At 42.5% G+C, this 26,485-nt stretch overlaps 1 protein-coding gene across 1 annotated transcript in view; it reads left to right on the top strand.

Annotated features, from left to right (window-relative positions):
* The window catches only part of ANKRD46 (ankyrin repeat domain 46), a 78,870-nt gene that overhangs the window by 30,174 nt on the left and 22,211 nt on the right, over positions 1-26,485 (top strand). The window contains exon 4 of the mRNA XM_085572409.1: positions 9,921-10,029. Within this exon, the coding sequence (XP_085428535.1) occupies positions 9,921-10,029 (109 nt within the window). The remainder of the gene's footprint in view (positions 1-9,920; positions 10,030-26,485) is intronic.

Here is a 26,485-nt window from a genome sequence, read left to right as displayed (position 1 = left end):
GGGTTCCTTTAATGAGCCAGTTCTAAGATGAGATGCTTGCCTGCTTTTGTGAGTGTAGATGACAGAGCACTGTGGCACGGTACAGATATCTGAGGCTTTCTGAAAGCTCTCTCAGTTTAGGTCCATGCAGCTTTCTGTGACACCAAAATAATCTTAAGGTGTGGACAAGGTAGTTTTACAGCCAAGTGATCTCAATCATTTCCTAAGGAATATTAAGATAAATAGCTATAATAAGTGGCAAAGTGTGAGCCTGTAGCTTGTTCTCTCAGTCCTTGCAGATGCAGCAATGCTTGTATTGGTAAAATGCTTGTATTGCTTGTAAAACCAAGAGATGCAATTATTAATACATGGAATTGGCTACTCAGAGTTAAGTAGCAAATCTAGCTAAATTAAATATTGATTAAGATGCTTAGGCTCTGCTTGTACCATATTTAGCTTTAATCTCTGAATATATTTTTTTCTTACTAGAAAAAAAAAATAATAAAAAAAATAGATAACTTGGAGTTTTAATGATAAGGTGCTTTGAAGACCAAGTCCTGAAAGCAGGAAAATTATTCTGAATAGAATATTGGAAAGCAAATTAAGAAAAAGCCAGTTCTCCACAGAGAAGGGAGAGTTGCTTAGAGATCTCAGCCAAGTAGAAAACAGAAAGACTAAATTAATGAGACTTGAATTGTCTTTCTATGTAGAGAGTGACTTAGACCAAATAAAAGGCTGTGTGATTCAGGCAAGGAAAACTTCTCTCTCCCTGGCAATAATGAGGTATAATTTTTAAAAAATAAAATTAGTGTTTGGCTCTGTAGTTCACTCACTGCATTGAAATGGCACCCTCCATCATGAGTTTTCAGTGGCTTTGTCTTTGCTTTCCATGTTTATTCATCATTTATATTACACTGAAGGCTTTTTTGTGAGACAGCAATATTATCTTGCCATGATTGCTTTATGGGTATTAAAAATGGAAATTATCAATTCTATGTTGTTCTTGGTTTTTGTTTTTGTTTTTGGTTTTGGTTTGTTTTTTTTTTTTTTCATTTATGTACCTGGTATCTTTTCTCCCTGTGCTAACAATGAAGGACAGAGTCCAGCAGAGCACAGCCTCTGTAAGGCATAGGCAGTATAGCTCTAAAAAGGCTGATGTCTGTAAGATTGCCATTGTGAAAGATTTCCAGAGCCCTCCTTGAGAGGATCTGGCATTTTTCAGAAAGACTGTTGATGACTTGAAGGGCAGTAGAGTCAGCTCACTGGCTATGAGTGGTGTCAGAAACCACACCAAGGCACCCCAATTCTTTGTGTCATTTGTTTGACATGGCATGCCTTTTTTTTTTTTTTTTTTTTTTTTTTTTGGGACCATCATAGTTACTTTGGGAACAAAGATGTCTCAGGTGGGCATGAAGCTTTATATTTTCATAACTATGTTATGCTCAAGTAAAACAGGGCAAGTAGAGAAAGAGTATAAACATGGGTGTGAATGGAATGGACTAAGCCCATGGGAGTCTGGTAGTTGGTGCTGCAAAAGGATGCAAAAAAGAAAACAGTGAAAAAAAGAAAAAGAAAGTAAAGTATGGAAAATCAGGGACCAATCCTGCCAAACTAATTAGGCAAGTATGAAGTAAGTACATTCTGTCTTGATGGAGTTACTCAGGTAAATACCTGTTTACCTGAAAGCTGTATCTGGCCTTAAGCACTGACTTTGTGCTTCACCACAGCCTCCTAGTTGTTGCCCTGAAATAACCTCTTTCTGTCAGTATAATGTGATTCACCATTTTGCCAAGAGAACCTGTGTACTTTATCATGTCTGACCTTGTGTTCCACAACTTAAGAGCCAGAGCAGTTTGTGTTGAGCACAGCACAAGCATCCTGCTCCTCCACAGCACTCAAACCCTGGTCAGGCATTCCCCAAGTATTAATCACCATGCTACCCTTAAGCTGAGACTGCTGATGGCAAAGCTTGGTAATAATAATGGAGTTTTTATATCTTCAAGGCTAATTCAAGAAATAAATTACTTCTGGGGAGATACCATCTGACATTACAAGGGTTTGAGCCATAGTCTGCAGAAGTCAGCAAAACATTTTCTGTAGACAGCAGTGTTCCTGAACAGAATTGTCACTTCTCATGCTCTCATGCTAAACAGAATGAAAAACACAGACCATTTGAGCCGACCTTGGTATTCCTCATTCTCTGACAAGCTTGAGCATACATCATTATGCTATATGGAGGGAAAATGTCATTTTCCTCCCTAAAAGTTACTTCATTCTGTTTTGTGTCTATGGCATTAATTTCCAACCAGCTTTGGGATTTCTTCTAAAGCATACCATTCCTTTTTAATTTATATTTTTAAAATATGACCAAAATATTTGCATTAGCATTAAATAGGACCTATCACTCATCCTGTCCAGCAATCAGGTACATGGCTTGCTGTGAGGACAGTCCTCACAGAGTAAGAACATGGTAAGCCACTGCTCTTCTGGGTCTCTGTGTCCCAATGTATGCTGAAAAATCAATGAAAAAAAGCAAGAAACAGTTTTCCCCCCTGAGATACAACCATTTGAACAAACAGCAATGCCAAATTTTACAAAGCTTTTATTCTGCATCAGCTCTTATGACTAGCCACATCCCCATCATCTCTGAGTGCATTCCAGTACTGCCTTAAGTACTGTGCCCAGCATGTGTCCAGTGGGGTTTGTTCTCTCACTGTGGTCTTGTGTTTGTGCTTCCTAATTGAGCTTTTCAACAAGAAAGCATCAGCCTCTCCAGGCTCTGCTTCCTGCTGGTTTTGGTCAAGTTTCCCTTCCTCAGATAAGACCATCTTCATCCACATATCCAAAGCAACTCAGCAGGCTAATGAATAGCTTCAGCAGTTGCAGTTCCTGTGGGAAGACAGAGACTTTTTTTCTCAAAATAGCTTTTTTTATGATCTTGTGTATTATTTCCTTCTCTCTCTTTCTAAAACCTTGAACAGTTCCTTAATTTTGGTTGTTGGAAAGCTGTAACTAAGCTCTTCTCATCGTCTAAGCAAAAGCAAACCAGAAATTTCAGTATGCATGACCATCTCCCAGCCAGTGCCTGCCATAAGCAAACGATTTTGGGATGGCTTCTCTGACAGTGAGACTCGGTCTTGGTGGGCAGTGACAGTGCTCAGGCTGCACCCACCCCATGTGGGACCCATTCAGCAAGTAACTTTTTACATGTGTCTGTTGAGACACGCAGGGCTTTCCACCATCCAGTGTGCCTGCAGCTCATCCACTAGCACAAAAACCTCTTCCGAAATGGATGTTTCATCTGTGAAAGACAACTAACACTGTCACCAAATCCATGTCTGCCTTTTGGTACAGTAAAGAGTCCTGGGCTTTCTTAAGAAGTTTTCTTCAGTTTCTTTGCAAAAAACCTTCCCTTCTCAAATGCAATTTTTCCATCTCTCCATCACCCCCACTCCCCCCGCCTCCGATGTCCCATTTAGTGTTGGCTGTGAAGTAAATTTGGCATCGGTTCTAATTGAGTTCCAAGGTTCTCAGCACTGCTAGTGAAACTGATTTTTTGCTGTTGCAAGGATGGCCTGGTCTAATGTGAGAAGGGAAGGGACAGAGGGAAAGATTGGGGTGGTCCTGAAGCCAGGTGTGCTTCTGCCATTGCCAGTGCCATGGGAAGGTAGTCACTGCTGCAGGTGGGAGGGCTGTCTTCATGAATCGCAGGTAGCACAGAGGGGAACAGCAGGCAAATGGAGAGAAGCCTGAATAACCACATAATCCAGAACTGTAAGCAGAAGATTAGTGGGAATGTAGAACATTAAAAGTATTGGTCACTGTAGTTGCAGTGAGTGTGATTTGTCAGGAAAAATCACTCAGTTGTTCCTACTGCATCTTTCACCCACAGGATTTCAAAGCATCTACCAGAAAAAAAACCAAACCAAACCAAACTGAAAAGCAACACACCAGCATATGCACATCCCCCAATATTTAAAAGGGTTTAAGCACCATACTTACACCTCCCACTTGGTATAAATATAAATAAAATAGTATAAACAAAACCTCAGGTAATTTGCAAATTCAAGCATTCAGAAAATGTAACAAACACGTTTTAGTCCAAACTTATTGTGGTTTTCTTTTCACACTGAGGCCAAAGGTCTCAAAGCATCTTAAAGACACCCAAAAATCTTCACTATGTCTCTGTAAGGTCAGACATGGAGTATCTGTATAAGTGAGAGATATGGATTATCTGTATCAGTCTAAGTGACAATTAGGTGGATAGAAAATTGACTGGTATGCCTGACTCAAAAGGTTGGGATCAGCAGTACAAAATCCATCTGGTGGCAGGTTACAACTGGTGGTGTTCCCCTGGGACTGGTACTGGGCCAACACATTCTAATGTGTGTATTAACAACTGGAACCTGTGGGTAATGCCAAATTGCAGGGATGTGGTTCACATTCTTGAGGGCAAGGCTGCTATTTACAGGGACCCTGACAGTAGGAGGAAAGGATAGGAGCCTCACAACAATCAGCAAAGGCAAATGCAAAGTCCTGTTCATGGGATGGAATAAGTCTCTGCAACATCTCAGTCTGGCCAATTGTCTAGGAAGCAGCTTTATAGAAAGGGGTCTGGGTGTCCCTATGTACCTCAAGCAGGATGTGAGATTAGCTCAGATGGTCAGAGCATCGTGCTAATACCACCAAGGTTGTGGTTCAGTCCCTGTGGGTTCAATCCCTGAATGGGCCATTCATTTAAGAGCTCAGCTTGGTGATCCTGCTGGGTCCCTTCCAACTCAGAATATTCTGTGATCTGTAATGTGCTGGCAAAGACCAACCATATGTTGGTCTGTTAGCAGGAATATAGCCAGCAGGTCAAGAGAAGTTGTTCCTCTCTGGAATTCCACACTTGTGAATTCCACAGCTGGGGTACTGTGTCTGCTCTGCAGTTCCCCAGCTCAAGAAGTTCACTGACAAATTGGAGCAAGACCAGCAGAAAGTCATCAGAACATTGATGAAGTAGGAGCATGTGGTGTTTGAAGAGAAGCAGTCAGAGCTGGTTTTGTCCAGTCCTATGAAGAGAAGGCCGGGGGAGATGGTTTTGCTCTTCCCAGCTCAGTAATGTGAGTCAGACTCTTCTGTGACGTGCACACTGATAGGATAAAAGGCAATGGGCAGCAGCTACAGCACAGGAAACTCATTCAGATGTTAGGAAGATAATTTTCACCATGAAGGGATTTTGTACCAGAACAGGCTGCCCAGGGAATCTGTGTCATTTCCAGACCTTCAAAACTTGACTTACACAGTATTGGGCCATCTGATCTTGCTGGACTAATGTTTAACGGGAGGAGGGACAAGATGACTTCTAAGGTCTCTTCCAATCTAAATGACCCCAATTCTAAAGGGAAGATCTGCTGAGAGGAAGTCCAGTCACACTAAAATCTATTGCTTTCATTATGAAACTTACTGCTTGAGGGGCATGTGAAATGAAAAGCTCATGCCATCCCACAAGAACAGTTTACATTTTAGAATTTTCAAATAATTTATTAGGCCAACACCAAGATATTTTTTAAGTTGTGTTTTGTTTTATGTTTCTCTAGAAGGACATGAGAAAAGATCAGATGTTTGTTTGGTAATCAAATAATAACTAAACCTCCAGCTCTTTCATCAAGAAAGGGTACCCTGACCTTCAGGCCAGAAAGTATTAGCCTCCCTCCTCCTTCCCTGGCACAGCAAATACTCTATCTGGAAAACAAACTCTAGAAAGAGTAAGTGAGGCATTTTTACAGGGAAAATAATTCAGTTAGAAAATTTTAACCAGGTTTACATGGCTCCCACAGTGCAGGACCATCCAGCAACTTTAAAACAAAAAGTAAAGAAACATCTTCCTCACACTGCAACCACTGTAATTTCTGAGATAGAAGGACATTGTGAAGACAAAGAAGTTGGCCAGTATTTGAGATTAACACCTCTGAAATGCAAAGTATGTCCCAAAATAGATTATAATCATAAATTATATAGCTCTTCTTTTCTGTCTCCCCCAGTAATGATGCATTTGATCTAAACAAGAATTTCCCACAGAAAAAACAAGCAAGAATGAGATTTCAGACTTTGAGCTCATGTGGTTGTCAGTGTCCTGTGACTGCGATGCTTTTGTGTGTGGCAAGAGGGGTGGTGGTAACCAGTTGTGGAACAGACTTCATAGTCAACTACAAGATTAAAATGCTTTCAGTGATAGTGGCCTTTATCTTCCTTGCATCAGACAGCACAAAGAAATGTAAATCTGTCCTAAGTGTCATATAAAATCTTTGTTGCCTGCTTCTTCATCATCTCTTTTTCCAGAGATGGTTAATTATGGATGGAAAATGCTCTCATCTGCCTGACAATGTCCTAGACACCATCCTGTCAGCCAAGTCTGAAGAGGTGAATTTAGGGAGAAACTTGCCATGATTGTTCTCCTTCAGCTGAATCCAGACTGCATTCATATGAACATCCAATATTTCATCTTTCCATTTTCATCTTCCACTGCAGTCTTGAGTTCTTCCAAGTGGGCATTGCCTCTGCCTGGGTAACTAGTGCCTACCACTGCAAGTTCCTGCCCCTGCCCACTACTGCAACAGAGTAATTAACTAACTTAATCCCCAGCCATCCAGATGTGGGCCCACTTGTACTGTGCTAATGGTAACAGCAAAATGAGAAGCGGAAAGAATTTATTTTTATGCTCTTGGTAGCTACAGGGCATTTGGGGAGAGCATGTGGAGCAGCAAAAGCCATGGTGCCATCTGTGTGTTAGCTATGAGTGTTAAACTATGTTGTCTTGAATGTTACAAAACTCTTTATCCAGCTCCCAGATTGGTTGGCAAATACAGGGAAGATTCTGCTTGATGGATTTGATGGCCAAAAATTGACCATCCTGACTTGTAACTGGATTCTACTTGGGTGAGGCCCAAGGATGCTTAAAGCTGCCTTTGGACACCACAGGCACGTTTGGGAGACCCCAAGGAACCTAAGAGAACTTGGCTTCCCACAGACACCCTGGAAATCCCAAGGAGTCTTTTGTTAGAACATATTTGCTGACTTGATTATGGTTCTGCTCAAATATTGATCCTGGATCCTTGCTTTGATCCCTGAATCCCTCTCCCCTTCCTGGTTCTTCATTTCTGGCCCCAGCCATTTGCATTGGCCCAGTGTCACCCCCATCCCCCTTTTTGGGGCTGTGGAAGGGGAGGATGTCCCTGCTAGACTGCTAATAAAGTTTTTCTCAAAAAATGCTCTACCACATCCTAGCCAGCATGTATCTCCAGAGAAAAATGTCACTTTCCTCAACAGAGCCACTGTTGTTCGAGTCAGGCAAGAAAAGTTTTTAAATAGCCTTAGTAGAGCCTGTCTACCAAGCCTGTGAACTCTCAGGCCATGAGAGGAAGCTTTTAAAATGCTCTTCAGATACAGGAAAGCCTTTTGTCTTCAAGAGTTCAACTCAGGCCCCTGTCCCAGCCACACAGTCCCAGTGAGCTCCCATCCTTTACCCCTCTGCTCTCCGCTGCTGGAAGTGAAAGATGGTGCAGCAGGCAGTGCTGTGGCCCTCCAGGTTTGGAGAGGTTCTTATCTAGTTTATGCTCTCAGAGTACAGTTCACAGTCACAAAAGAAGCCTGTCCAGATCTGCCTGCTATGGCTGGGAACAGAAAGTGCACTGCCTGATGTGTCCAGAGGGGTGACTGAGTTGAAGGGGTTTTTCAGGTTTTTTCCATCACTCTGATATTTTTGCTTTTTCTGTTAATAAGTCTTCAGGTTTAGAAAGACATTGTGTGAGAGGTTATGCACACTTTGGCAGGGGGCTGTTGTTAGACTATTAGCCTTAATAAAGAGTTTTATGTCATGGTAATAAGACCAGTATTCTGATAGCTTGTGATAACAGACCTAAGTCTGATCCCCAGAATTAAGTAAAGGGATTTTTTTACAGCTCAGAGATAAGGGAAAGGGTCAGGCGCCCAGCTGCCATGGCACCTTACATTTCCACAGTCAGCTCTGCCACTGTGGTAATTGTCATCAGGACCTAATGTCCCACACAGTTGTCCCCCATGGCCTCTTTTCACATCTCTGTTATCCTGGGGACTTCACAGGAGGAAAAACATCAATGTGATACAGTGAGGAGTAAGGCACAGTTCAAGATATTTGGGTATATTGTATTTTAGATTATTCAGTGTTCAGCATTAGAGAAGATGGCTTATTACAGGTGTTTAACTTTGGAAGTCTCAGACTTGCAAAACACCCTATTATATTCTTATAAATGTTGTACCTGTAAGTAGATATACCTATATAACAATTCAAGACCTAGGTGGATGGTTTATTCTTCTTGAGCTTTCAGATGGAAATGATCTTGAGCATTTAAAAATACTTGCACTTTTAAATATAAAAATGAGTAGATTATAACATTTTGATATGTGGTCTTGTTTTCAGAAGATGAGTTGGAATGTTTTTAAGTTTGTAATTTTCCTTACTGTGCAAATCTTCCTAGAAGAGATGGTAGACTTAATCTTTCCAAGAGGAACTCTCAGCCACAGGCTGGATCCTCTCTTTAACAGTGTGTTGGAGCATTTATGCACAAAGTCAGCAAAGCTCAGATATCTGATCAGTTCCAATGTAGACAGTCTGTGCTCAGGGACTCCAGCATCAATCTGATGCAACTTGCTTCTCCTTCCTCTGGATCAATAATAGCTAATAAAGATTAAAGGAACACATCAAACTCCTTCAGTGTTACCGTTGATGCTTTCTGACAAGCCCTTGATTGAAATGAGGCACTCCACAGGCATTTTCTGTTAAGAACAAAAAGATAACAGTAAACATTTTTTCAGTGCAATCCCTCTCATTTACAAAGAATGTGCAGAAATCTGTTTCTTTTAGGGCAGAAGAAATCAAATAGGAGTGACAGCATCTTGGAGCTGGGAACAAAGACATTATCTTTCAGCCAAAAAGCATCTACAAGGGTGGGGGATTTTCCTGCTATGAAGACTTCTATGTTTGTCTGCATATAGTTGGTAATGTTTTTTCTTTCCTCTGCTGTGTCTGCATGTCTTTAACATTCACAGAAACCTATCAGAGATAGCAAAGGAGCCACTCTGCCTTGTTATGAGCCAAAATCTTTGTTGTTTGAGTGATTTGGTTCCAGGAGGGACACTAAGCCTTCCTGTAATAATGGGAAGTGTCTCTGTTCAGCCCCTGACAACACATATCATCATAATAGCTCTGAAGGTCCAAGGACACAAACAAGGACAGGACTGCAGGTGAATTTTACATGAGACCAACCTATCTCTGCACTCAAAAACTATACATAAATCTTTGGGAATCTGAGCTTGTATTACATGTCTGAGACAAGCTGCAATTTTTATGGTACTGGTTAGGAACAATTGCTTTGAAATCAGTTTATTTTTCATGCAATAATTTTAATAGCCTAGGGTAAGACACCCATGGAGTACAGAGGGTCTGGTAAGTGAGAGGAGGAATACAGAAATATAGGAAGTACTGAGAATATAAGGGATTAGCAGAGGAAAGATGTGTGAAACATTGCAAGATGACATGAAGCAAACATCTCTGCTGACCTGCTGATTTTTAGGAGCTAGTAGAGGTGAGTACTATTCCCTAGGCTTATTTTTGGTAGGGCCCTCTTGAAAACTGCTGAGTGGAGAACAGGTTAGCTGGTTTATGAAAAATGCTGCCTCATGGTTTAAAGGTTGTCTGGGCACTGATCGTGGGCTTGCTTGCTTAGAGACCACTGCACATCCTAGCTAGAGTCTTCCTCCCTCGGGTTCTGCACTGGGCAAAGTAGTAATAGGAAGTCCAAAATCAAGTCATTTGAATTTTCTTATTGATGCTTATGATTTAATGCTTCTTTTCTTGTTGTCTTGTCTGATAAATTTGCCCAGCCACTCCCCAGTAACTTTGAGTATCTCTTTGGATGCAGGAAGAAACAGACAACCAATTCCCTTCGGATTAGTTTAGCTACGAGAAGGCGTGAGTGGGGCTGTGGAGGGTGTGGTGCTCTCTCACCGGAATCAGATCTTTCAGGGAAGGTAATTACAAATTTTAACTGTTGTTGCAATCTCTTCTGTGGAAGAGAAGTTTTCACATGAGTATTTCTTGCGTTAGAGGTGAAACGAGATCCTCGTCCCGCACTTGCTGTGTTTGGAGTGCGGCCAAAAAGCTCTTTTAGCAAAGGCATTCCTCCCGCAATATGTCATGGGCTGTGCTCTGCTCCCGGCTCAGATGGGAGCTGGAATGCAGACCTCCCAGTCACACACTGCTGCTGGCATTCGGGAGGCTCACGTTGCAATCTAGAGAAAATAAGCATCAAGGCAGAGGCAATACCACATGAAAATGCCAGGAAGAAATAAGCAAAAAACATGTTCTGTCTGCAGGGAGCTCAGCAAATCCACAGCCTTCCAAAGCCTACGTTTAACATTGGCCGGAGCTTAAGTCAGCGTAACAATTAACTGGGATTTACTCATAGATACTTCTACTAAACAAATATTTTATTGCTTTTAAATGCAGTATCTCCACAAGAGAACGAGCTGCCTAAAAAGTAGAGTGAAAAGCAAGAGGATAAGTAAGCCTCTGAGCTAAAAAAGGTGGGAGTCAAATAATGGAAAACTCTTTAAAGGCAAGCACTAGAGGCAGAGTTCTCAAGTAATCTTGTGGTTAGCCCATCTCACCTAGAAGGGGAGATTTCCCTTCTGTAAGGAGAAAGAAGTGTAAATATATTTAGTCTGAGCTAGAGATAATTTCATTTTAGATTCTCTGTTTCCCAGATTTATTTTAAACAAGCAGAAACCCCCCACCCCCTCCTCCCTGCTCCCCCTCTAGTGAATATCTCCTACTTTCTTTGGTGTCTAGAGATATTCCAGATAAAACTGGATAATCCAGATTAAAATTGGAATATCTTTCAGAGATCATGTGAAAATGGTTCTATTTTTGCTGGGTGTCATGAATATCAATATACTAAATAGAACAGACAGTGACAATAAAATGTTGATCTCTGTGGCTCTGAAAGAGTGACATTAAGTGACTCTCACTGATATTTAATTTGCAAATTGAATTGCACTACCTGAGGGAGGGGAAAAGCAGAAATGCTTGTGTTTAGGAGAAATTCTTCATTTGAAAATGCTCTTTATTAATGATTCAAAACATACTGTTCCTAGAAGCTGTAAACAAGTTCAGTATTCTGCACACTAATCCATAACCATTATCATATGTAGAGAACAAGAAGTTACCCATAAACAGATGTTCTCTTTGCCAAACCCATTCATTTAATACACATTTTACTTTCCAAGTCCTAGTTAGCAGCTTTCTGTGGTAGGTACATGAAAGGATGGAAAAGCAGGGATAAGTTTGCCTGCAAAGGAGCGATGTTTTCATGATTGTTCTGAGTCTTTTCCATCTTGCCTTGTAGTGGAAGAGTTACTCATCTTGGACTTGCTCTCACTGCCCTAGAGGGCACTCAGCTTTATGCTTCCAGGTACTGTGAGGCAGTGGGAGATGCCAAACGCGTTCTGTTAGCAGAAAGCTGTGTCATTAAGTGTGCTCTCTGCTCTGACTGGGAATGAAGCCTGGCATTCACAAATGCTTATGCCCAGAGAAGGCAATTATCTTGCCATAAGTTATAGGTGAGCTTCAAGGAAAAGGTATGCCAAAAGCAAGGGTGGAGAAAGAATTACTGCTCAAAGCATAACTCATTTCTAAGTTACTTCATGTTTCTCAGGGCCTAGCTCAGCCCAGGTGTTGAGTGTCTCTAAGTATGGAGATCCCACTGCCTGAGCAACCTGTTCCGCTGGCTAAGAACTCCCATGACGTTTTTTTCCATATGTCCAGCTGGAATTTCTCTCCTTTTGCTATGCACATCCAATAAATGTGTAACTCAGTCTTTCCTGTAACTCCCCATAAGGAAGATGTATGCATCTTCCCTCCAGACCTTCCCTCAACCTTCTCTTCTCCAGGTTAAACAAATCCAGTTTTCTCAGTCCCTGCTCCCCCAGTGAGTGCTGGATCACCACCACCATCTTGGTGACCCTCTACTGCACTCTCTCCAGTTTGTCAATGTTCTCTTAGGAGCCCCAAGCTGAACAGAGTTATCCAAATGCAGTCTCATGAATACCAAACAGTGGAGATCTTCACATGGATCCTAACAAAGAAAAATACTCTCATGAAGCAAAAACCTGGCCAGGCTGTGCTGAGATCTCTCTGAACTTAGTCACTGCAATTATGTAAAGGGAATTTCTCAAACATATTTAAAGAAAGAACAAGAGACAATGGGCAGAAACTGAAATACAGGAAATTCCTTTTAAATGTAAGAAAAAAGTCTCTCACTGTGAATGTGGTCTAACACTAGAACAGTTTGCTAGAGAAATTGTTAAGCTTCCATTGTTGGAGATACCCAAAACACAACTGAACACAGCCCTGAGCAACCTGCTGTGCCTGATTTTCTTTTTAGCAAGGGTGGGTTGATGAGGGATCTTCCATCCTCAACTATTCTCTGATTCAGTGAACTGTTAAGTGAGATTAAAGCTATATGTTTAAGTCAGGTTCTAGGATGATCCACATTTGAATCTTTATCACCATGAGAAGCATAGACACAAACAGAAGATTGTTTAAAAAAGAAAACAAACCAAACCTAGCCATAGAAACCACAAAAAGATGTTCTTCTGAAGTTGGTGTTGGGTGGCACACAGAACCTGCTTCAGATGTTACTGGGAGAGCAATTCTGTGTTAGTAATCACAGTACAGTTAGGGCAGTGTTGCAGTAGAGAACAACCCAAGCAGATTCAGAATACAGATGTTTATTTCAAAAGAGGTTTATCAAAATGAGATAGAAAAAGAAAAAGAAAAAGAAAAAGAAAAAGAAAAAGAAAAAGAAAAAGAAAAAGAAAAAGAAAAAGAAAAAGAAAAAGAAAAAGAAAAAGAAAAAGAAAAAGAAAAAGAAAAAGAAAAAGAAAAAGAAAAAAAAAAGAAAAAGAAAAAAAAAGAAAAAGAAAAAAGGAAAGAAAGAAAGCAAGTCTTAAGCACAGCAGCCCAAAAGCCAGAAGGGAACAGACAGCCTGGGTGCTGTTAAAAAAATACTTTATTAAAATCTCAGGTAAAAATTTTGACATAATTTGAAAAGAAAACTACGTGATCCATAAAGGCCATTTCACAGCTCAATAGATACATTAAGGATGCTATCACAAGCAATAAGTTAATGTTTAAAAAATGAGAAGCTTGCCCAAATTAGGAGAACAGGAAAGCCTATAAAATAAGGCAAGTCATTCATATGCCAGAAATTAAAAGGGCTAAAAGATATTGTGAGTTGAGCCTTGCAGAGACTGATAGTAAATAATTCTTTATATAGCAAAGGCAGGAAGCCAACTAGTTTGAGGACAAATATGTAAAAGGGCATTTAGGGAAGACAAGAAAACAGCAGAAATGCTCACTGGGTTTAATGTTCTGGTCTTTCCTGCTGAAGACATGAGAGAGAGCCCCAAATCCAGCATATTCTTGATAGCAGTTCTTTGGTGGAGTTAGTGCAACCTGAATTGAATTCACAGGAAATAACAGACCAAACAGATAAGCTGGAGGTCAGTAAACCAGTAGGACCAGGCACCATTTACAGAATATCTCACATATGAAACTGCAGAACTGGTGGCCCAAGGTTTGTAAACTGCCATTAAAAGTGGCCTCTGTTCTACAGAAGGAGGAGGGCAGAATTGCCACAGTAGCCCCTCAGCTAGAGGGGTCTTGGAAAACAACAGGCCAGAGAGTTTGACTTCCATGCCTCCTACAACAGCAGAGCCAAAAAAACCTCATCCACACAGGGAAGTGTGATGTTGAGGGAAGCAGTCCATGGAATTTCTGTAAGGTACAAAAAAGCCAGGGAACCTCAGAAAAACGGGAACCTGGACAGGACAAAACACAGGTCTGAACCAATGTGGTTAATCAAACGTTCTCCCTTTATTCAAGATAAGATGGTAGTTTATATAAGCTTCTACATAGTTTACAAAAACAAAGGCACTCTGATTAGCAAACTAACACTGTTTACCTTTTCCTTAAGGTGGCCAAACTTTTCACACTGCAGCTCTACTCTAATTCATGCTCGGATAGCTGATTACCTTGTAGTTACCTTAACATAATTTCTGACTGTGCCACAACTGAATTCTCACTGCATCAAAGGCTTTGAGGCCCCATCAAGGCCGTTTGGGTAGCTCAAACCTCATTCCAAACATAAATCATGACCTCTGTCTCTCCGAAATTCTGTAACAGTACAACCTTGCAACCACTCTGCTGGAAGTCCACAGGGGTGGTAACAAGAATGTAGAGATACTGGACATATTGTATTTAGATTTTGAGGTAGCTCTTGATAATTTCTCAGCAAAGGCTATGAGGATACTAAGACATCATGGACCAAATGAAAAGTCTTTTTATAATGGGAAAGTGGAAGGGAAAGTGGAAAGGAAAGTTAAAGGCTCAACTGTGACTTTTTTTAGGATGGAAAAGCAGCAGCAACAGAACCCCTAGAAGTGACTCTGTTCTTATTTAACATCTTCACTAGTAGCCTGGAGTAACAGTGTGTGTCTGGCATGCACAGGTTTGCATTCAATGGCATGCTCATTTGTCTGGTGAGGTGCTGAGCTGTAGGTGAAGAACTCCAGAAGAACTTAACAAAGCCAAGGGAGGGGACAGAAGGTTGACACATGAGCTCACATGAGCTTGAGTGTTCACCAAGGTGATGTCTTGTGTGGAATAATCTGTAGAATAATCTGAATCATGTTTACATGGTTCTGAACTCACAACTGGCAGCCACGACTCAAGGAATTGCTGTTGGAGTCACCATGGACTGTTCTCTTAAAACCTTATCTCAGTGTGCCATGGCAGCCAGAAAGCCAGGAAAATGGTGAGCATCCTCAGGGAGGCTCTTTCACTTTAGTGCACCCACATGTGGGGTAGTGTGTGTGGTTCTGGTCTCTGCACCACTAGAATAGAGCAGGTTAGAGAAAGGCACCAAAAAGGGCAAAGTGATCAGCTGCCTCAAGAGGAAAGCCTGGAAAGCCAGGATTGCTCACATTAGAGAGGAGATGGGTGTGGCATGATCAGGACTTTCTAATGAATTTATCTTTCAAAGAACAGAGGTGGGTATGAAATCTGGTCACCTGAAAGTGAGGGAGTAACTTGCTTAAAAGAAAAGCATTTGTTTCCAGAAAACCAAAGGCCTTGTCAATGGTGTTGGTAGTACCCTAAAGCAACCACGATTGTTCCTCTGATCTCCTTACACCCTGTGCCCAGGAGGCTCTGCAGATGGCTAGAGGTAGTGTCCTTTGTTCTACAGGAAGTCAAATTTTTGCTCTGTCACTCATGAGCCAAAGGCTGATCCAATCTGTGGGTGTGCAGTGCTGCTGGAGCTCTTACTTGAGAAGAAGCAGAGGTCCTGAGATCAGCAGCAGGGCTGAGGTATTTCCACATGAGCCACACAGTTGCTCCATTCTTCTGGCCAACTTGCTTTGAGTGTCTTTTTTTCCATTATATGGTTTGCAGTTGTGTCCCAAAGGAAAAGAAATTATATGTGTGCCCTTTATGCTCTTTATAGTATATTAAAAAAATAGGGGAAACACTTTGTTCTGAGTTTGCTTCCAAACAGGATTTTTTGGTTGTCTTAGGAATTTTTTTTGCCTTAATTTGTTTCACTGGGTAATGTCATCATTCATCTTTCCTGTTTTTGCTGTGGAACTTCTTAGATGGTTCACAGATGTGCACTGGAAATTAAAAGGTAGCATGCTGAATCCTGAACACAAATAATCTTAATTTGTAACTTGAGCTGTTATTGCTCACAAAAGAAGACAGAAAAGAGATTCCACTTGATCTGGCTGCTTTGGTTTCTCTTTTCCCTGGAATTTTAAAAAATTGCCTCCTAAGACTTGCGCAAGAACCAAAAAAGTTTTTTTTACAATAACATCACAGCTCAGCTGGCAACCTTCCCCAAAAGAAGTCTTTCCTCATCCCATAGCTCCCTAGGCCTTTGCTAAATGTAATGGAACTTTCTAATCAACAAGGCTGTGTTTTTTCTTTCCCTTCACCTCTTCCCACTTAAAGCAGCTTGTTGTCCTGTTCAAGTATCTATTTATTCTATTTACTGCAAAAAGCCAGGCTGATCTGAGGACACATTTCTCTAGGTTCTCTCTATCAGCTTTTGAGATCCCTTTAATATGTATTTTCCCACTCACATATGTACTTGAGCTAGATGTGACCCCCTCTCAAACTACCAGGTTCAAACAGAGAAGTTTCCAACTCATCTGCTCCACATACTGAACATCTTTGGAGATGGACCCTTCCTAATTTTGCATCTTTCTATTTCAGACAGGACATCTTCTTAGAGGGAAGGTATGACTCTTGAGGCCCACAGTGGCAGCCCTATACCATCTGGCCCTGTAAAATATTATTCCCAGCTATTTTTAGTGTGTGTAACATCATATTTCCTTCATAACGTGATAAAAAGTACTTGGTTGGAATGTGAACTATTCAATGGAGATGGTGACAAACATCCCCACGCCTCTGTCCCAACCAGCGTTAAAGTTGACTGTGTTCCTGCAGAGAAGCTGTGTGACAATTCAGCAGAGAAAGGTGGCTGAGCATCAAGCATACCAGGCATCTCTGGAAATTGTATCTTGTTGTCTTCATTAATTTCCAATCTTGGTAAGCTGGGATTGACTGAATGCTCTGAGGGAGTTCAAAATGAGAACAGCTGAATCACAGCAGACTCACTGGAGTGATCAAGGCAACAGCAAGCAGAAATCTACATGAGTCATCCTAAAGAAGAGGCCAGAGAAAAGGGTGGGTGTGCTTTGTACTAAAGTACATAGCTCTTCTGGGAACATGAACTTCTCAGGAGCGTCTGCTTTTCTATTCTGGAGTAAATCCAAAGGGAATCTACTATTTTCTATTAATTGCTCCAGATAAGGATGGGTTCTGCTGGAAACAAGAAGTACAGCCCAAGTTCTTACACCCATTCTGTCCTTCAATTGAGCTGTTTTTCACCTGCTGCAGGTCTATATAAGTGGGAAGGTATCACTTCAGAACAAAGGCCCAGGGCTGAGCAGGGACAAAAATGTACCCAGAGACATTACAGGGCCATTGCCTCAGCTTCTTCCACTGTGATATTCCAAAAGAGTAAAGAAAAGAATCTACTCATTTTGGGCAAAGGCACAGTGCCTTTTGCTCCAGAGAGCTTCCCACAACAGTGGGAGCCCCAGAAAGCCTCCCACAGTGCCTCCCACAACAGGGCCATCCCTCGGCCTCACGTGTCCACCACGCACAGCCTTCCTTCCACGCCCTGTCTGACCAGTTGTGGCATTCCCCCTACCACACCTCCCACAGCTGCCAGTGCTGGCAGGGAAGGGGACTAGCAAGAGCTAGTTGAATTGATAGGTGGATCCATTGATATTTTCTACTTTTACTTTGTATGGATTGGGGGATTGGCAGTGCAACAAAGGGTGTTGGTCTGAATCCCACAAAGCAGTGTCTCAGCACCTTCACATTTTGACAGTAGCCCCACAGTCTTTGTAAAACTGTGTTGTCTACTTCACTAGTAAATATCTGCTTGCTAAATACAGCCCCCACCAAGCCTTTGCTTGAAATCCTTGAAGGAAACTACTTGTCCTGTCCTCTGCATGTCCCTTGGTTGTTTCTAGAAGGGTGTGTGTGTGGTACCCTGCTATTCTCAAATCAAATAATAGTTCCTACTGCTCATCTCTGATGGAGACACATGCTGGTGGCACTGCTCCCAAATGTTCTTCTGCTGGAATCATCCAGGCAAAATAACTCACTTTCAATAATCTATCATTTTGATAATTTGGGTTGTCTCAACACCAGAAGATTTGGGACAGCCCAAATGAATACCTGCCCTGGCAGTCTGCCAGCACACAGGGGCTGAGCCACTGAGCGCTCACTCACACCCCCCTGCTGCTGAGCACCTGGCAGCACGTTTGAGGGACTCCTTCAGTGACTCCAAAGGCTTCCTCTGACCAGGCTCCTGCCGAATTTTCCACTCAGGGTGCTGTTGTCTACAAGGTGTCATGCTTCCACAGCATGGTCCAAGCAGGGATCTCAAAGCTCTGTATAGGTGGAAATTAGTGCCATCTCAACAGTGACCTTCCCAGCCCCAGCCTGGAAGACACAGTACCCCCAGCTGCTCCCAGAGCTCACCTCCCCTCTGCCTTGCTTCATCTTCCCATGCTTATTCCTTTTGGTGTTCTGTTTGCCAGAGGAAGAATGCCAGCATGACCATAAACTCCGTGCTCCCCTTGGCCAGGCATCTCCACGTTCAAAGGAACTAAGCTGTGCTATTGTTTACAAGAAATATTCTAATTCCAGTGTGTGAAACCATCCTCTTGACAACATCTTTCTGTGGCTAAGCATTAAAATGTTTATTCAGACTGGACCAAGATCTATTTCAAGCCAAAACCCCATAGTCAGACATTCCTGTATTCTACAATAGCATTCCCTCAAGCTGACTGTGACAGGGCAAAGCTGTTGTCTGAGGGACAGAAGGATTCTGTCCTGCTCATTCATTGTCCCTTTGTTTCTGAAAAGTGCTGCACAGTCACAGCAAGTGATGGCTCGCTAGATAAGAAGCTGTTCTGCATGTGAATGAGTGCTCAGCATTTTCAGGAAAACGTAAGATGGGCAGTTCTCCTTTTTAATGCTCTTTGATGTCCAATAAAAATATATTTGTCAAAACATGTGCACCAACTGCCTTCAGCTAAGCATTGGATTTACCTGCATATTCCCACCAATCTTCAACTGCAGAAAATTATCTCATGAAAGTTTACTTCATTTCTAGTTTTGCTGTTTCTTAATGTGAAAAATCTAGTATTTAATGACCTATGAACTGGGTGTTTTCAGTTTTGGTCTGTTGTGGGGTTGTTTTTTTTTTAATTTTTTAACCACATTATTAGATTTCTCCCAGAAACTTTATCCTTGTGGTCTTATGGTATGGATAATCTTCAGGGTATTATGGCATGTATCTTCCCAGATGAGTCTAGGAATTATAATCACGTGAACAAACAGAAGTATAATTACATATTCCTGCACCTTCTATATATGTAAGCATTTGATATGTGTATAAAAATAAAGGCTTGCATTGATAAATGTGATTCTCTGCAGGGAGACACTGTGGCAACAAATATGTGTGTGTCTACTTGTGCAAATCATACCTTCCTTTTCCAGATTGTGGTATTACTAACTTGGAAAACTGAAAAATAAGAAGAAATGATCACACTTTCTTAAAAATGATAAAATTTTAAACCATCAATAAATAGTGATTTCTCTGCCTTTCAGTCATTAGTCTTCAGATTCTGCTCTAGGAGATACTTTCAAGCCTAAAAGAAAAGCATTGTTGAGATTCCTATATAATCAAACCAGGGCTTGAAAAGACACCATTTGTCATGAGCCACACATTGAATCTGTGAGAGCTGGCAGCAGTGACAGTATTACAATTAAGAATAACATTTTTTCCACATAGGATAAACACCATTTGTCACTTCATAAGCTTTTGGATGTGAAAATGGAACTACGACTATTTCCTTTTCTCATGCAGATGTAGATGATGTTGCTTCATTTTCTAACATTGTAAAAGTAGACATCATTAAAATAAATTTAAAGCCTCCTCCCTCTGAGCTCCCCTCCCTATTCCTCAATTCTGACATTGTTTTCTTGACCACTGATCCAGAAGCCATCCAAGTGCTTTATTACTGACTGGCTGTATCACTTCATAGTCAAAATGTTCTATACCAGAAAGGAAGATCCAAAAAGGATGACAAAGAAGTGTATGTGAATATGTGAAGTTGTTAATATCCATACTGGAAAAACTTGGTATTGATTATGGCAGTATATTTCAGAGTTGCAGGTCTGGGGTTGGTCTGAGAGAGGTAAATTTGTAGCTAAATTGGATGCCTGGGTATCTTTTTGTTATGACAGTTGCACCCTGTACAGAAATGTCAATATAAAGCTGTTAGCTATCCATTCCATATGTCAGCAAACAGGAGAGGGATGTGTGTGACCACATCCAGGAATGCAGCTGGGAATGTTTACTGCAGCACCACAGAGCAGAGGAAACTAGAAAGGATCCTGGCCAGGATTTCCAGCTATTCCCAATGTAATATTCTGGTGCATACCATCCAGGAAATCTGTGTGAGTGCTGGGTGTATAACAGTCTTGAACCTCTGAAAATCCTTCAGCCAAAAGAAGCATGTCACTAAGTGAAGCACAACAGCAGGGATGGACCATTTTTTTTTCCCAACAAAGTCAAAAAGGGATTTTTAATGATCACAGATAAATAGCATCCAGGTAATGCCTCACTTTGCTGTCATAACAAGGTGTTTCCTAAGGGACACAGAGGAAAATCAGACAAAAAAATGGACAGCAGCACATCTGTAGTTCTTATGTATTTCTTTCTGAAATCTCTCTCTTGCCCAGCTCTGAGCCTCAGGCCTCCTCAAAATCCTTGGGGGATTTTGCCTCCTCGAGTGACTATCAGAGTTCTGCTTGCTGGTGTGCTCTGCTCCTCCCTGGGCTTTGGACAAGTTATAATCTTTCCACCTGTTTTTCTTTTACTGGTCTGGATTTTGATTTTATTTTTTTTTCCCCACAGAGTGTCCTCCAAAGTGTTGAGAGGCAGCCTGGATGCAGATGTTCAGGCCAGAAGCCTCTCCCCCTCACAAAGCCAAAGAAAATGTAGATTACTTTGCAAACTCATCACAAGAGACACACAACTCCCCTCTGCACAGCTCTGCCCCCACCTTGGCAAGCAGTGGTGCCCATGTCTGGGGAGGGAAGCATGGCTGGGCTGCTCCCTCTGCCCTCCATGGAGGAGACTGTCCCTCCTGGGCCCTGAGTTGATGCCTGTGGTAGCCTGCACTCAATACTCCAGGGAGAGCAGCACAACAATGAGCTAAAACAATTCACCTGCTCACCAAAAACAACTCACCAAAAAGGAATGTTAACTTAAAGGGAGACACTGTGTTTACAGTTCTTGAGAGACAACACCCTACAGCTACCACTAGGAACAAAGCAATGACTTAGGAGGACAAAAGTTCTTCATACAAGAAGATGAGATGAAGCTTGTTCCAAACTGCAAAGTGACATAATCTAAAAAACTAAAGTGCTGGACAGCCTCAGCTTAACTCTGGCACTGCAATAGTCTTTCCCCACAGGACTGCACATGCTGCCTTCCCCACGGCCAGCTGGCTGTGATGGGCCATGGATGACACGGGTGCTGTGCCCAAGCCTTACCCCAGGCCCGGCTTCCTGCCCAAGGGGCAACCCCAGCCTTGCTCTCTGCTCCCACATGAGAAGCAGTGCACTGAGGCAAAACCCCCTGTTCGTCTCCCTTATGGCATCCCAGTTCTGGGGAGAATGAGGACCAGCCAGAAGGATGGGCCTTTCACCCTCCTCTGCTCCTAAAACACCTTATTTATAACCTTAAACAGCCTGGACACTTGGCATCTCCACTGTCTTTGATCCTCTGACATCTACTCTGGCTGCCTGCAGTTTCCAGCCTGGGAAAGGTGGAAATTTCATGATAGTTCCCCTTCATTTAAGCACTGCCTGCCTTGGGGTTGAGTCATCCCTGGTGAGATGATTTGCAGAGCAAAGCCTTCCCTACCTGAGCTCACCGAGCTCTGGGTGCTGCCTTGCCAAACTGCCCAGGGCTGTGAAAGGAGCACTCACAGGCGTCAGCTGGTTCACAGTGCACAAGCTCAGAAGCACCAGAAAAAGTGTTTGACCTTTGTGTGTCAATTGTGCTAGAAATGGATCAGCGTGAGGCAGTGAGAGACACAGGTGCCTTTTGAGCAGGAGAAAAAAGGAACTTGGCAAGTCTTTTGATGTGTCTCAGTGAGCAAGCAGCAACACCAACAAAGACAGGAAAAGATTTAGAAAAGCATACCAGTAATAGCTGAACACAAAACTGTCCAAAAGTAACAATTTTGATAGCTTCAGAGACAATTTGCCTTGTGTTCTGCTTGATTTGCTGTCATTTCACATAACACAAAAACTTGAAGATAAGACACAGTCAAAATATTCTGGAGAGGTAATGGCTGTTCATTTCCTAGGCTAACATCCTGCCTCAGGTGAACTTTCTCCATTCTATAGTCAAAGCTGGGAGGTGTCCATAGGCCTCCAGATGGGGATGATTTATGCTGTATTATTTAGAGCTGCTCTAACTGAGGGGAGAAACAGGGATATGAAAACAATCCTTCCTTTTACTTCTCTGCTTGCCCTCCTACAGTGAAAAATCTCCACTTCCCGTGGGCTTTTCTATGACCCTGGTCTGGGAAGCTCAGGTGTTTAACCAAAGCAGAAACTGAAACAAAGACTGTGACTAATTAAGATGTTATCTTGTGAGCACATTCAGATGAAAGTTCCTGGGAAGAGAATACAAAAATCGTGAGTAGATGGAAAGTGGTTTTTTTTACCAACTTTAAACTAGTGTACCACGTAATAACTCACAGCTGTGCATATCTGATCCCCATCTAGCATCAGTTCATGCATTATTTACATCCTTATTACTTGCAGTTGAACAGAAATAATTTATAACATAATATCTGTTACAAGCATCTGAGACAAGCATTTTGCATAGCTCACACCTGTGGCTGAGCTTGGCCCAGAAAGGCAGGGGTAGAGAAGGTAGAAAAGCAACTGAGCTCTGAGAAACTGGAACTCCTTAAAAATCAGATAAAAGGGAAGAAGAAGCATGTTTTGGAGCGTGAGCAGACTTTCAGTGGATGGGAGAAAGAAAGAAAACTTGCCCACTTTGCCTCTATCCACACTTGAGCAAAGAGCAGTTGAAGTGAGGAGAGGCATGAGTGGAGAGAATTAGCAATGCATGAAGCACCAGCATGCTTTAGAGAGTGAGCTGAAGTCCTTGTTTGTGCTGTCCTTTGATTAACACTTGATGGCCTGTGCTAAAGGTAAGGGGTCAGGCAGGTTTCTTGGCCACTAACCCAGGCAGAGAACTGCTTCCCAGCTTGGAGAAGTCTAGTAAGACACGAAGAGCTTTGGCACTCCCCTAAAAGAGGTGGTGAGGCACACCACACCCTGTGGTGACCAGGCAGCCTCCTGCCATCAGGAATCCCAGGACTGCTGTCATGCAGCCTGGTTGTGGAAGTGATTGGTGACAGCTTTTGTAGGGATGACTGCCCATGGAGAAATGGATGGACACCACCAATTATACTTCTGCAGAGCACTACTTGACAGCTAGTGGCAGCTGAAAACTTTGCCTTCCTCCCAGTGAGTTCTAGAACAAAACCATGAAAATGAGTGTTTTCTGTATCTGAAAATGAATTTGGCTCCTTCATGCTGTGCCATAGTGTCACGGACAGTCTCTCACACACAGACACCCTGGAACAGACTACTTCTGCTCTCTTTATGTAAATGCTCCAAATTCCTTGCTGGACAGAAGGGACAAACTCTTAGACAGGTTGCCAGGCAGAATGGTTTGGCTCTAGTGCTGTCTCATTGTTATAAACGGAAGTGTATTCCAGGACCACATCCAGCTGCAGACAGAAGCAGGCAGGAAGCTAGCAAACAACCATCTGCTCTAAAAACTGGAATCCAGCCCCAATCCAGTCCTTCAGGCAGAAACATGACTATACCCAGGTCAGCTGAAACCAATTTCTCGACTAAGCAGACCTCCAAGTACAACTTCTCTGATGCACAAATAGCACCATGCTGGATCATCACACATAAGATGAAATTAGTCTTTTTCCTGCCTTGAACTCCAAGTCAGAGCCAATTCTTCACAAATGGTCCACATGGGCCATAAACCAGTAGCACAAGATTGCAAAATCTCTGTGTGCTGGCCTGACTGCAGAGGAGGAACGTGAGGCAGAAGTCAGCGGCGCGAGGCTCACGTCAGGTCAAGTTCCTGTATACATGGAGGGTTTAAACTCAAGCATGTTACCAGCTGCAGCCACACAAGGCAGCCATGGCTCAACAACAAGCAAAACCTCTGTGTATGAAGGTCACAGGAAGAAAAAAGGTCCATAGCTGTACAAAGGAGCACAGCCCATATAGAGGACCTCTGAGCAGGGGTCCCCAGGGGAGGCATAGCTGCCAGTGTCCATAATTGCCAAGAGGTTTAAATGGAAAACCCACAGCACAGCAGGACTCCTAATGTCCAGATCAAAACAGCTTTGTGGTTTAGAAAATGTGTCATCAGAGGGGTGGAAAAACATTAATGGCAACCTCTTCCAGGACAGCCTAGTAGTGCCTACTTAGTACAAGCATCTTGTGTGAGATTTGTGTAACCCTCACAGACACCCTGGGAAACTGCTAGGGGGCTTGAGAAAAGAGGGTGCAGCAGCCCCAGCAGCCCCAGACCAAGGATGAGCTCATGTCCATGGGCTAGGTTTGTAGGCTACACCACAATGCAGCCAGTTCTGCCTGCTTTCCCTTTCCAGGGCACCTGGACAATTTTGTCTGGTCTTGCATCTTCTCATGGTGATTTGAGAAAATGTAAAGAGACATAGCTTCAGCTTTCCAGAAGTTTCCCTTGCAAGGCAGCCTTGCACAGGACAGGTTTAGGAAAATTCCTTGTATTCCAGCCCTCCCTCCCTTCCCAAGTTCTGTGCAGGGGTGAGGTACAGATGCACCTCAGCATTTGCTGTTTGGAGATGATCCTACACTTGAGACCTTTATCTAACTCACATGATCTGCCCTTACCCCAGAGTAAGGGTGAATCACTCCATGTGACTGATGTAAGCAAGCAGTAGGACAAGCCTGGTGTGGGGGAATATGTTTGTTTGCACATTTCATCCATCCAGTTATCCACAGGTGCCTAAGGAGACCCAGGAAGGCAGCCACAGGCCAGGCAGCTCAGACTTCATCTGTAATTGCTTCTTGTGCAACAAGTTGCAATCATATGAGAGCTACAGACATTTAGACTATTGCCCCACAAGGAGCACAAGCAGGAGGAGAGACTTCTCTGACACAATTTTAGTCCAAATCATCTGAGGAACCCTGTGTGCTATGAGAATCACAATTCATGGCCTAATCCTGAAGGCCTTGCTCAGAATTTTTCTGGAACTGAAAAGCATTTGTGGAGGCTGTGCAGAAGCTTACCTGGCTAAATGCTTTGAGAGCAGGAGCCCTGCTTTCCCTCAGCAGATATCTAGCACCACAAAAGCCTGCTTTGCTTTACAAAGCACAGAAAAGGGATTCTCTGCCCTGAGGAAACCACAGTATAGGAGATGTAAATATGAGGATGGGCAGTCTCTCAGTCTTGTAGTGGATTTGTCTCCATTAACCTTTAAGTCTTTCCAATTTTTGCAATATTTGAAACAAACAAACAATTCCAATGTTGTTGTGAATCCCTCTAAGAACCTAAGGTAGCAGACCAATCTTGCACGTTTTCCTGTGAGACTTGACACGAGCAGTGGCTGGGCAGCTTCAGAGGAGTTTTTGCTTGTTCATACCATTATGGCAGGTGCTGACCAGGGGCACATTTCTCAGCCTTACCAGGAAAATGGAGAGAGAGCTGGGAAAGAACAGGTATTTAGTCCTTGCATTGAAACAGATGATTAAGTACTACACACTGTAGCACTGTACGTGTTCTGTGTCTGTTCTGAACCCTGTGCATGTTCAGTGAAGGCAAGGGGTTCTTGGCATTGGGTACAAACACTCAGCCTGGGCTGAGGCTGGGGCCATTGCTTCTTACAGAGCACAGCAAGAAGTCACCAAGAAAGATGCCTCTCCTCTTCAGTATTTATCATTAGGGCTGAGCTCTTTCAAGGATTCCCTGCTTTCCAATCTCTGACAGATTGAGTTTGAATGAGAACACAAATCTCACTGATAAGGTTGTAAAATATGCCAACAGAATGTCAGATATGATTAAAAAGGAAGATAATAGTGATGTGATAGCTCATGGGGACTGCTGAATCAGTTGTAAAAATGGGCAATGTGTTAAAGGAAGCAGCAGAACCCAAGCAGAGTGAAAAGGGTTACACTCATAGCAAAAGTAAAATCTGGGTCCTAGTGCAGGAAGCTTTACTTATGAGCACGTGAGTCACTATGGGAGGTTTGGAATATCTTCTTGGGAAATCACCATCCAAATGGTATTGGGATAACTTCCAGAGACACCTGTGATTTCACTACATTAATGTATTGCATTAGATTTCCTGGTACACTGATTTTCAGCTTGGAAACAGACATCTGTCTAGCTGAACTCTCTCTGGGTGGTGGTGGTAGTGTGTGTCCTTAGAGAAATTAGTTATTTTATTGTGGGTAAACCAGGACTCCTGAACATCTGACCAATATGATCAAGCAGAAGCTGTTTATTATTTACATTACACACACTTCTATAGAGTCTACAAACTACTAAGATCACACTTCTTGATTCATGCCTTTGTCTTTTTCCCTTGTTCTCTGCCTTCATTTCTCAGTGTCCATGATTGGTTACCATGCAGGTGTTCTACAGTTCTCTGTTATCTCGTTCTTGTGGTCCTGGTATGC

The sequence above is a fragment of the Lonchura striata genome, chromosome 2 (genome assembly GCF_050655825.1).
Source record: "Lonchura striata isolate lonStrDom1 chromosome 2, ASM5065582v1, whole genome shotgun sequence".
NCBI lineage: Eukaryota > Metazoa > Chordata > Aves > Passeriformes > Estrildidae > Lonchura > Lonchura striata.
This window is presented reverse-complemented; position numbering and strand designations above follow the sequence as displayed.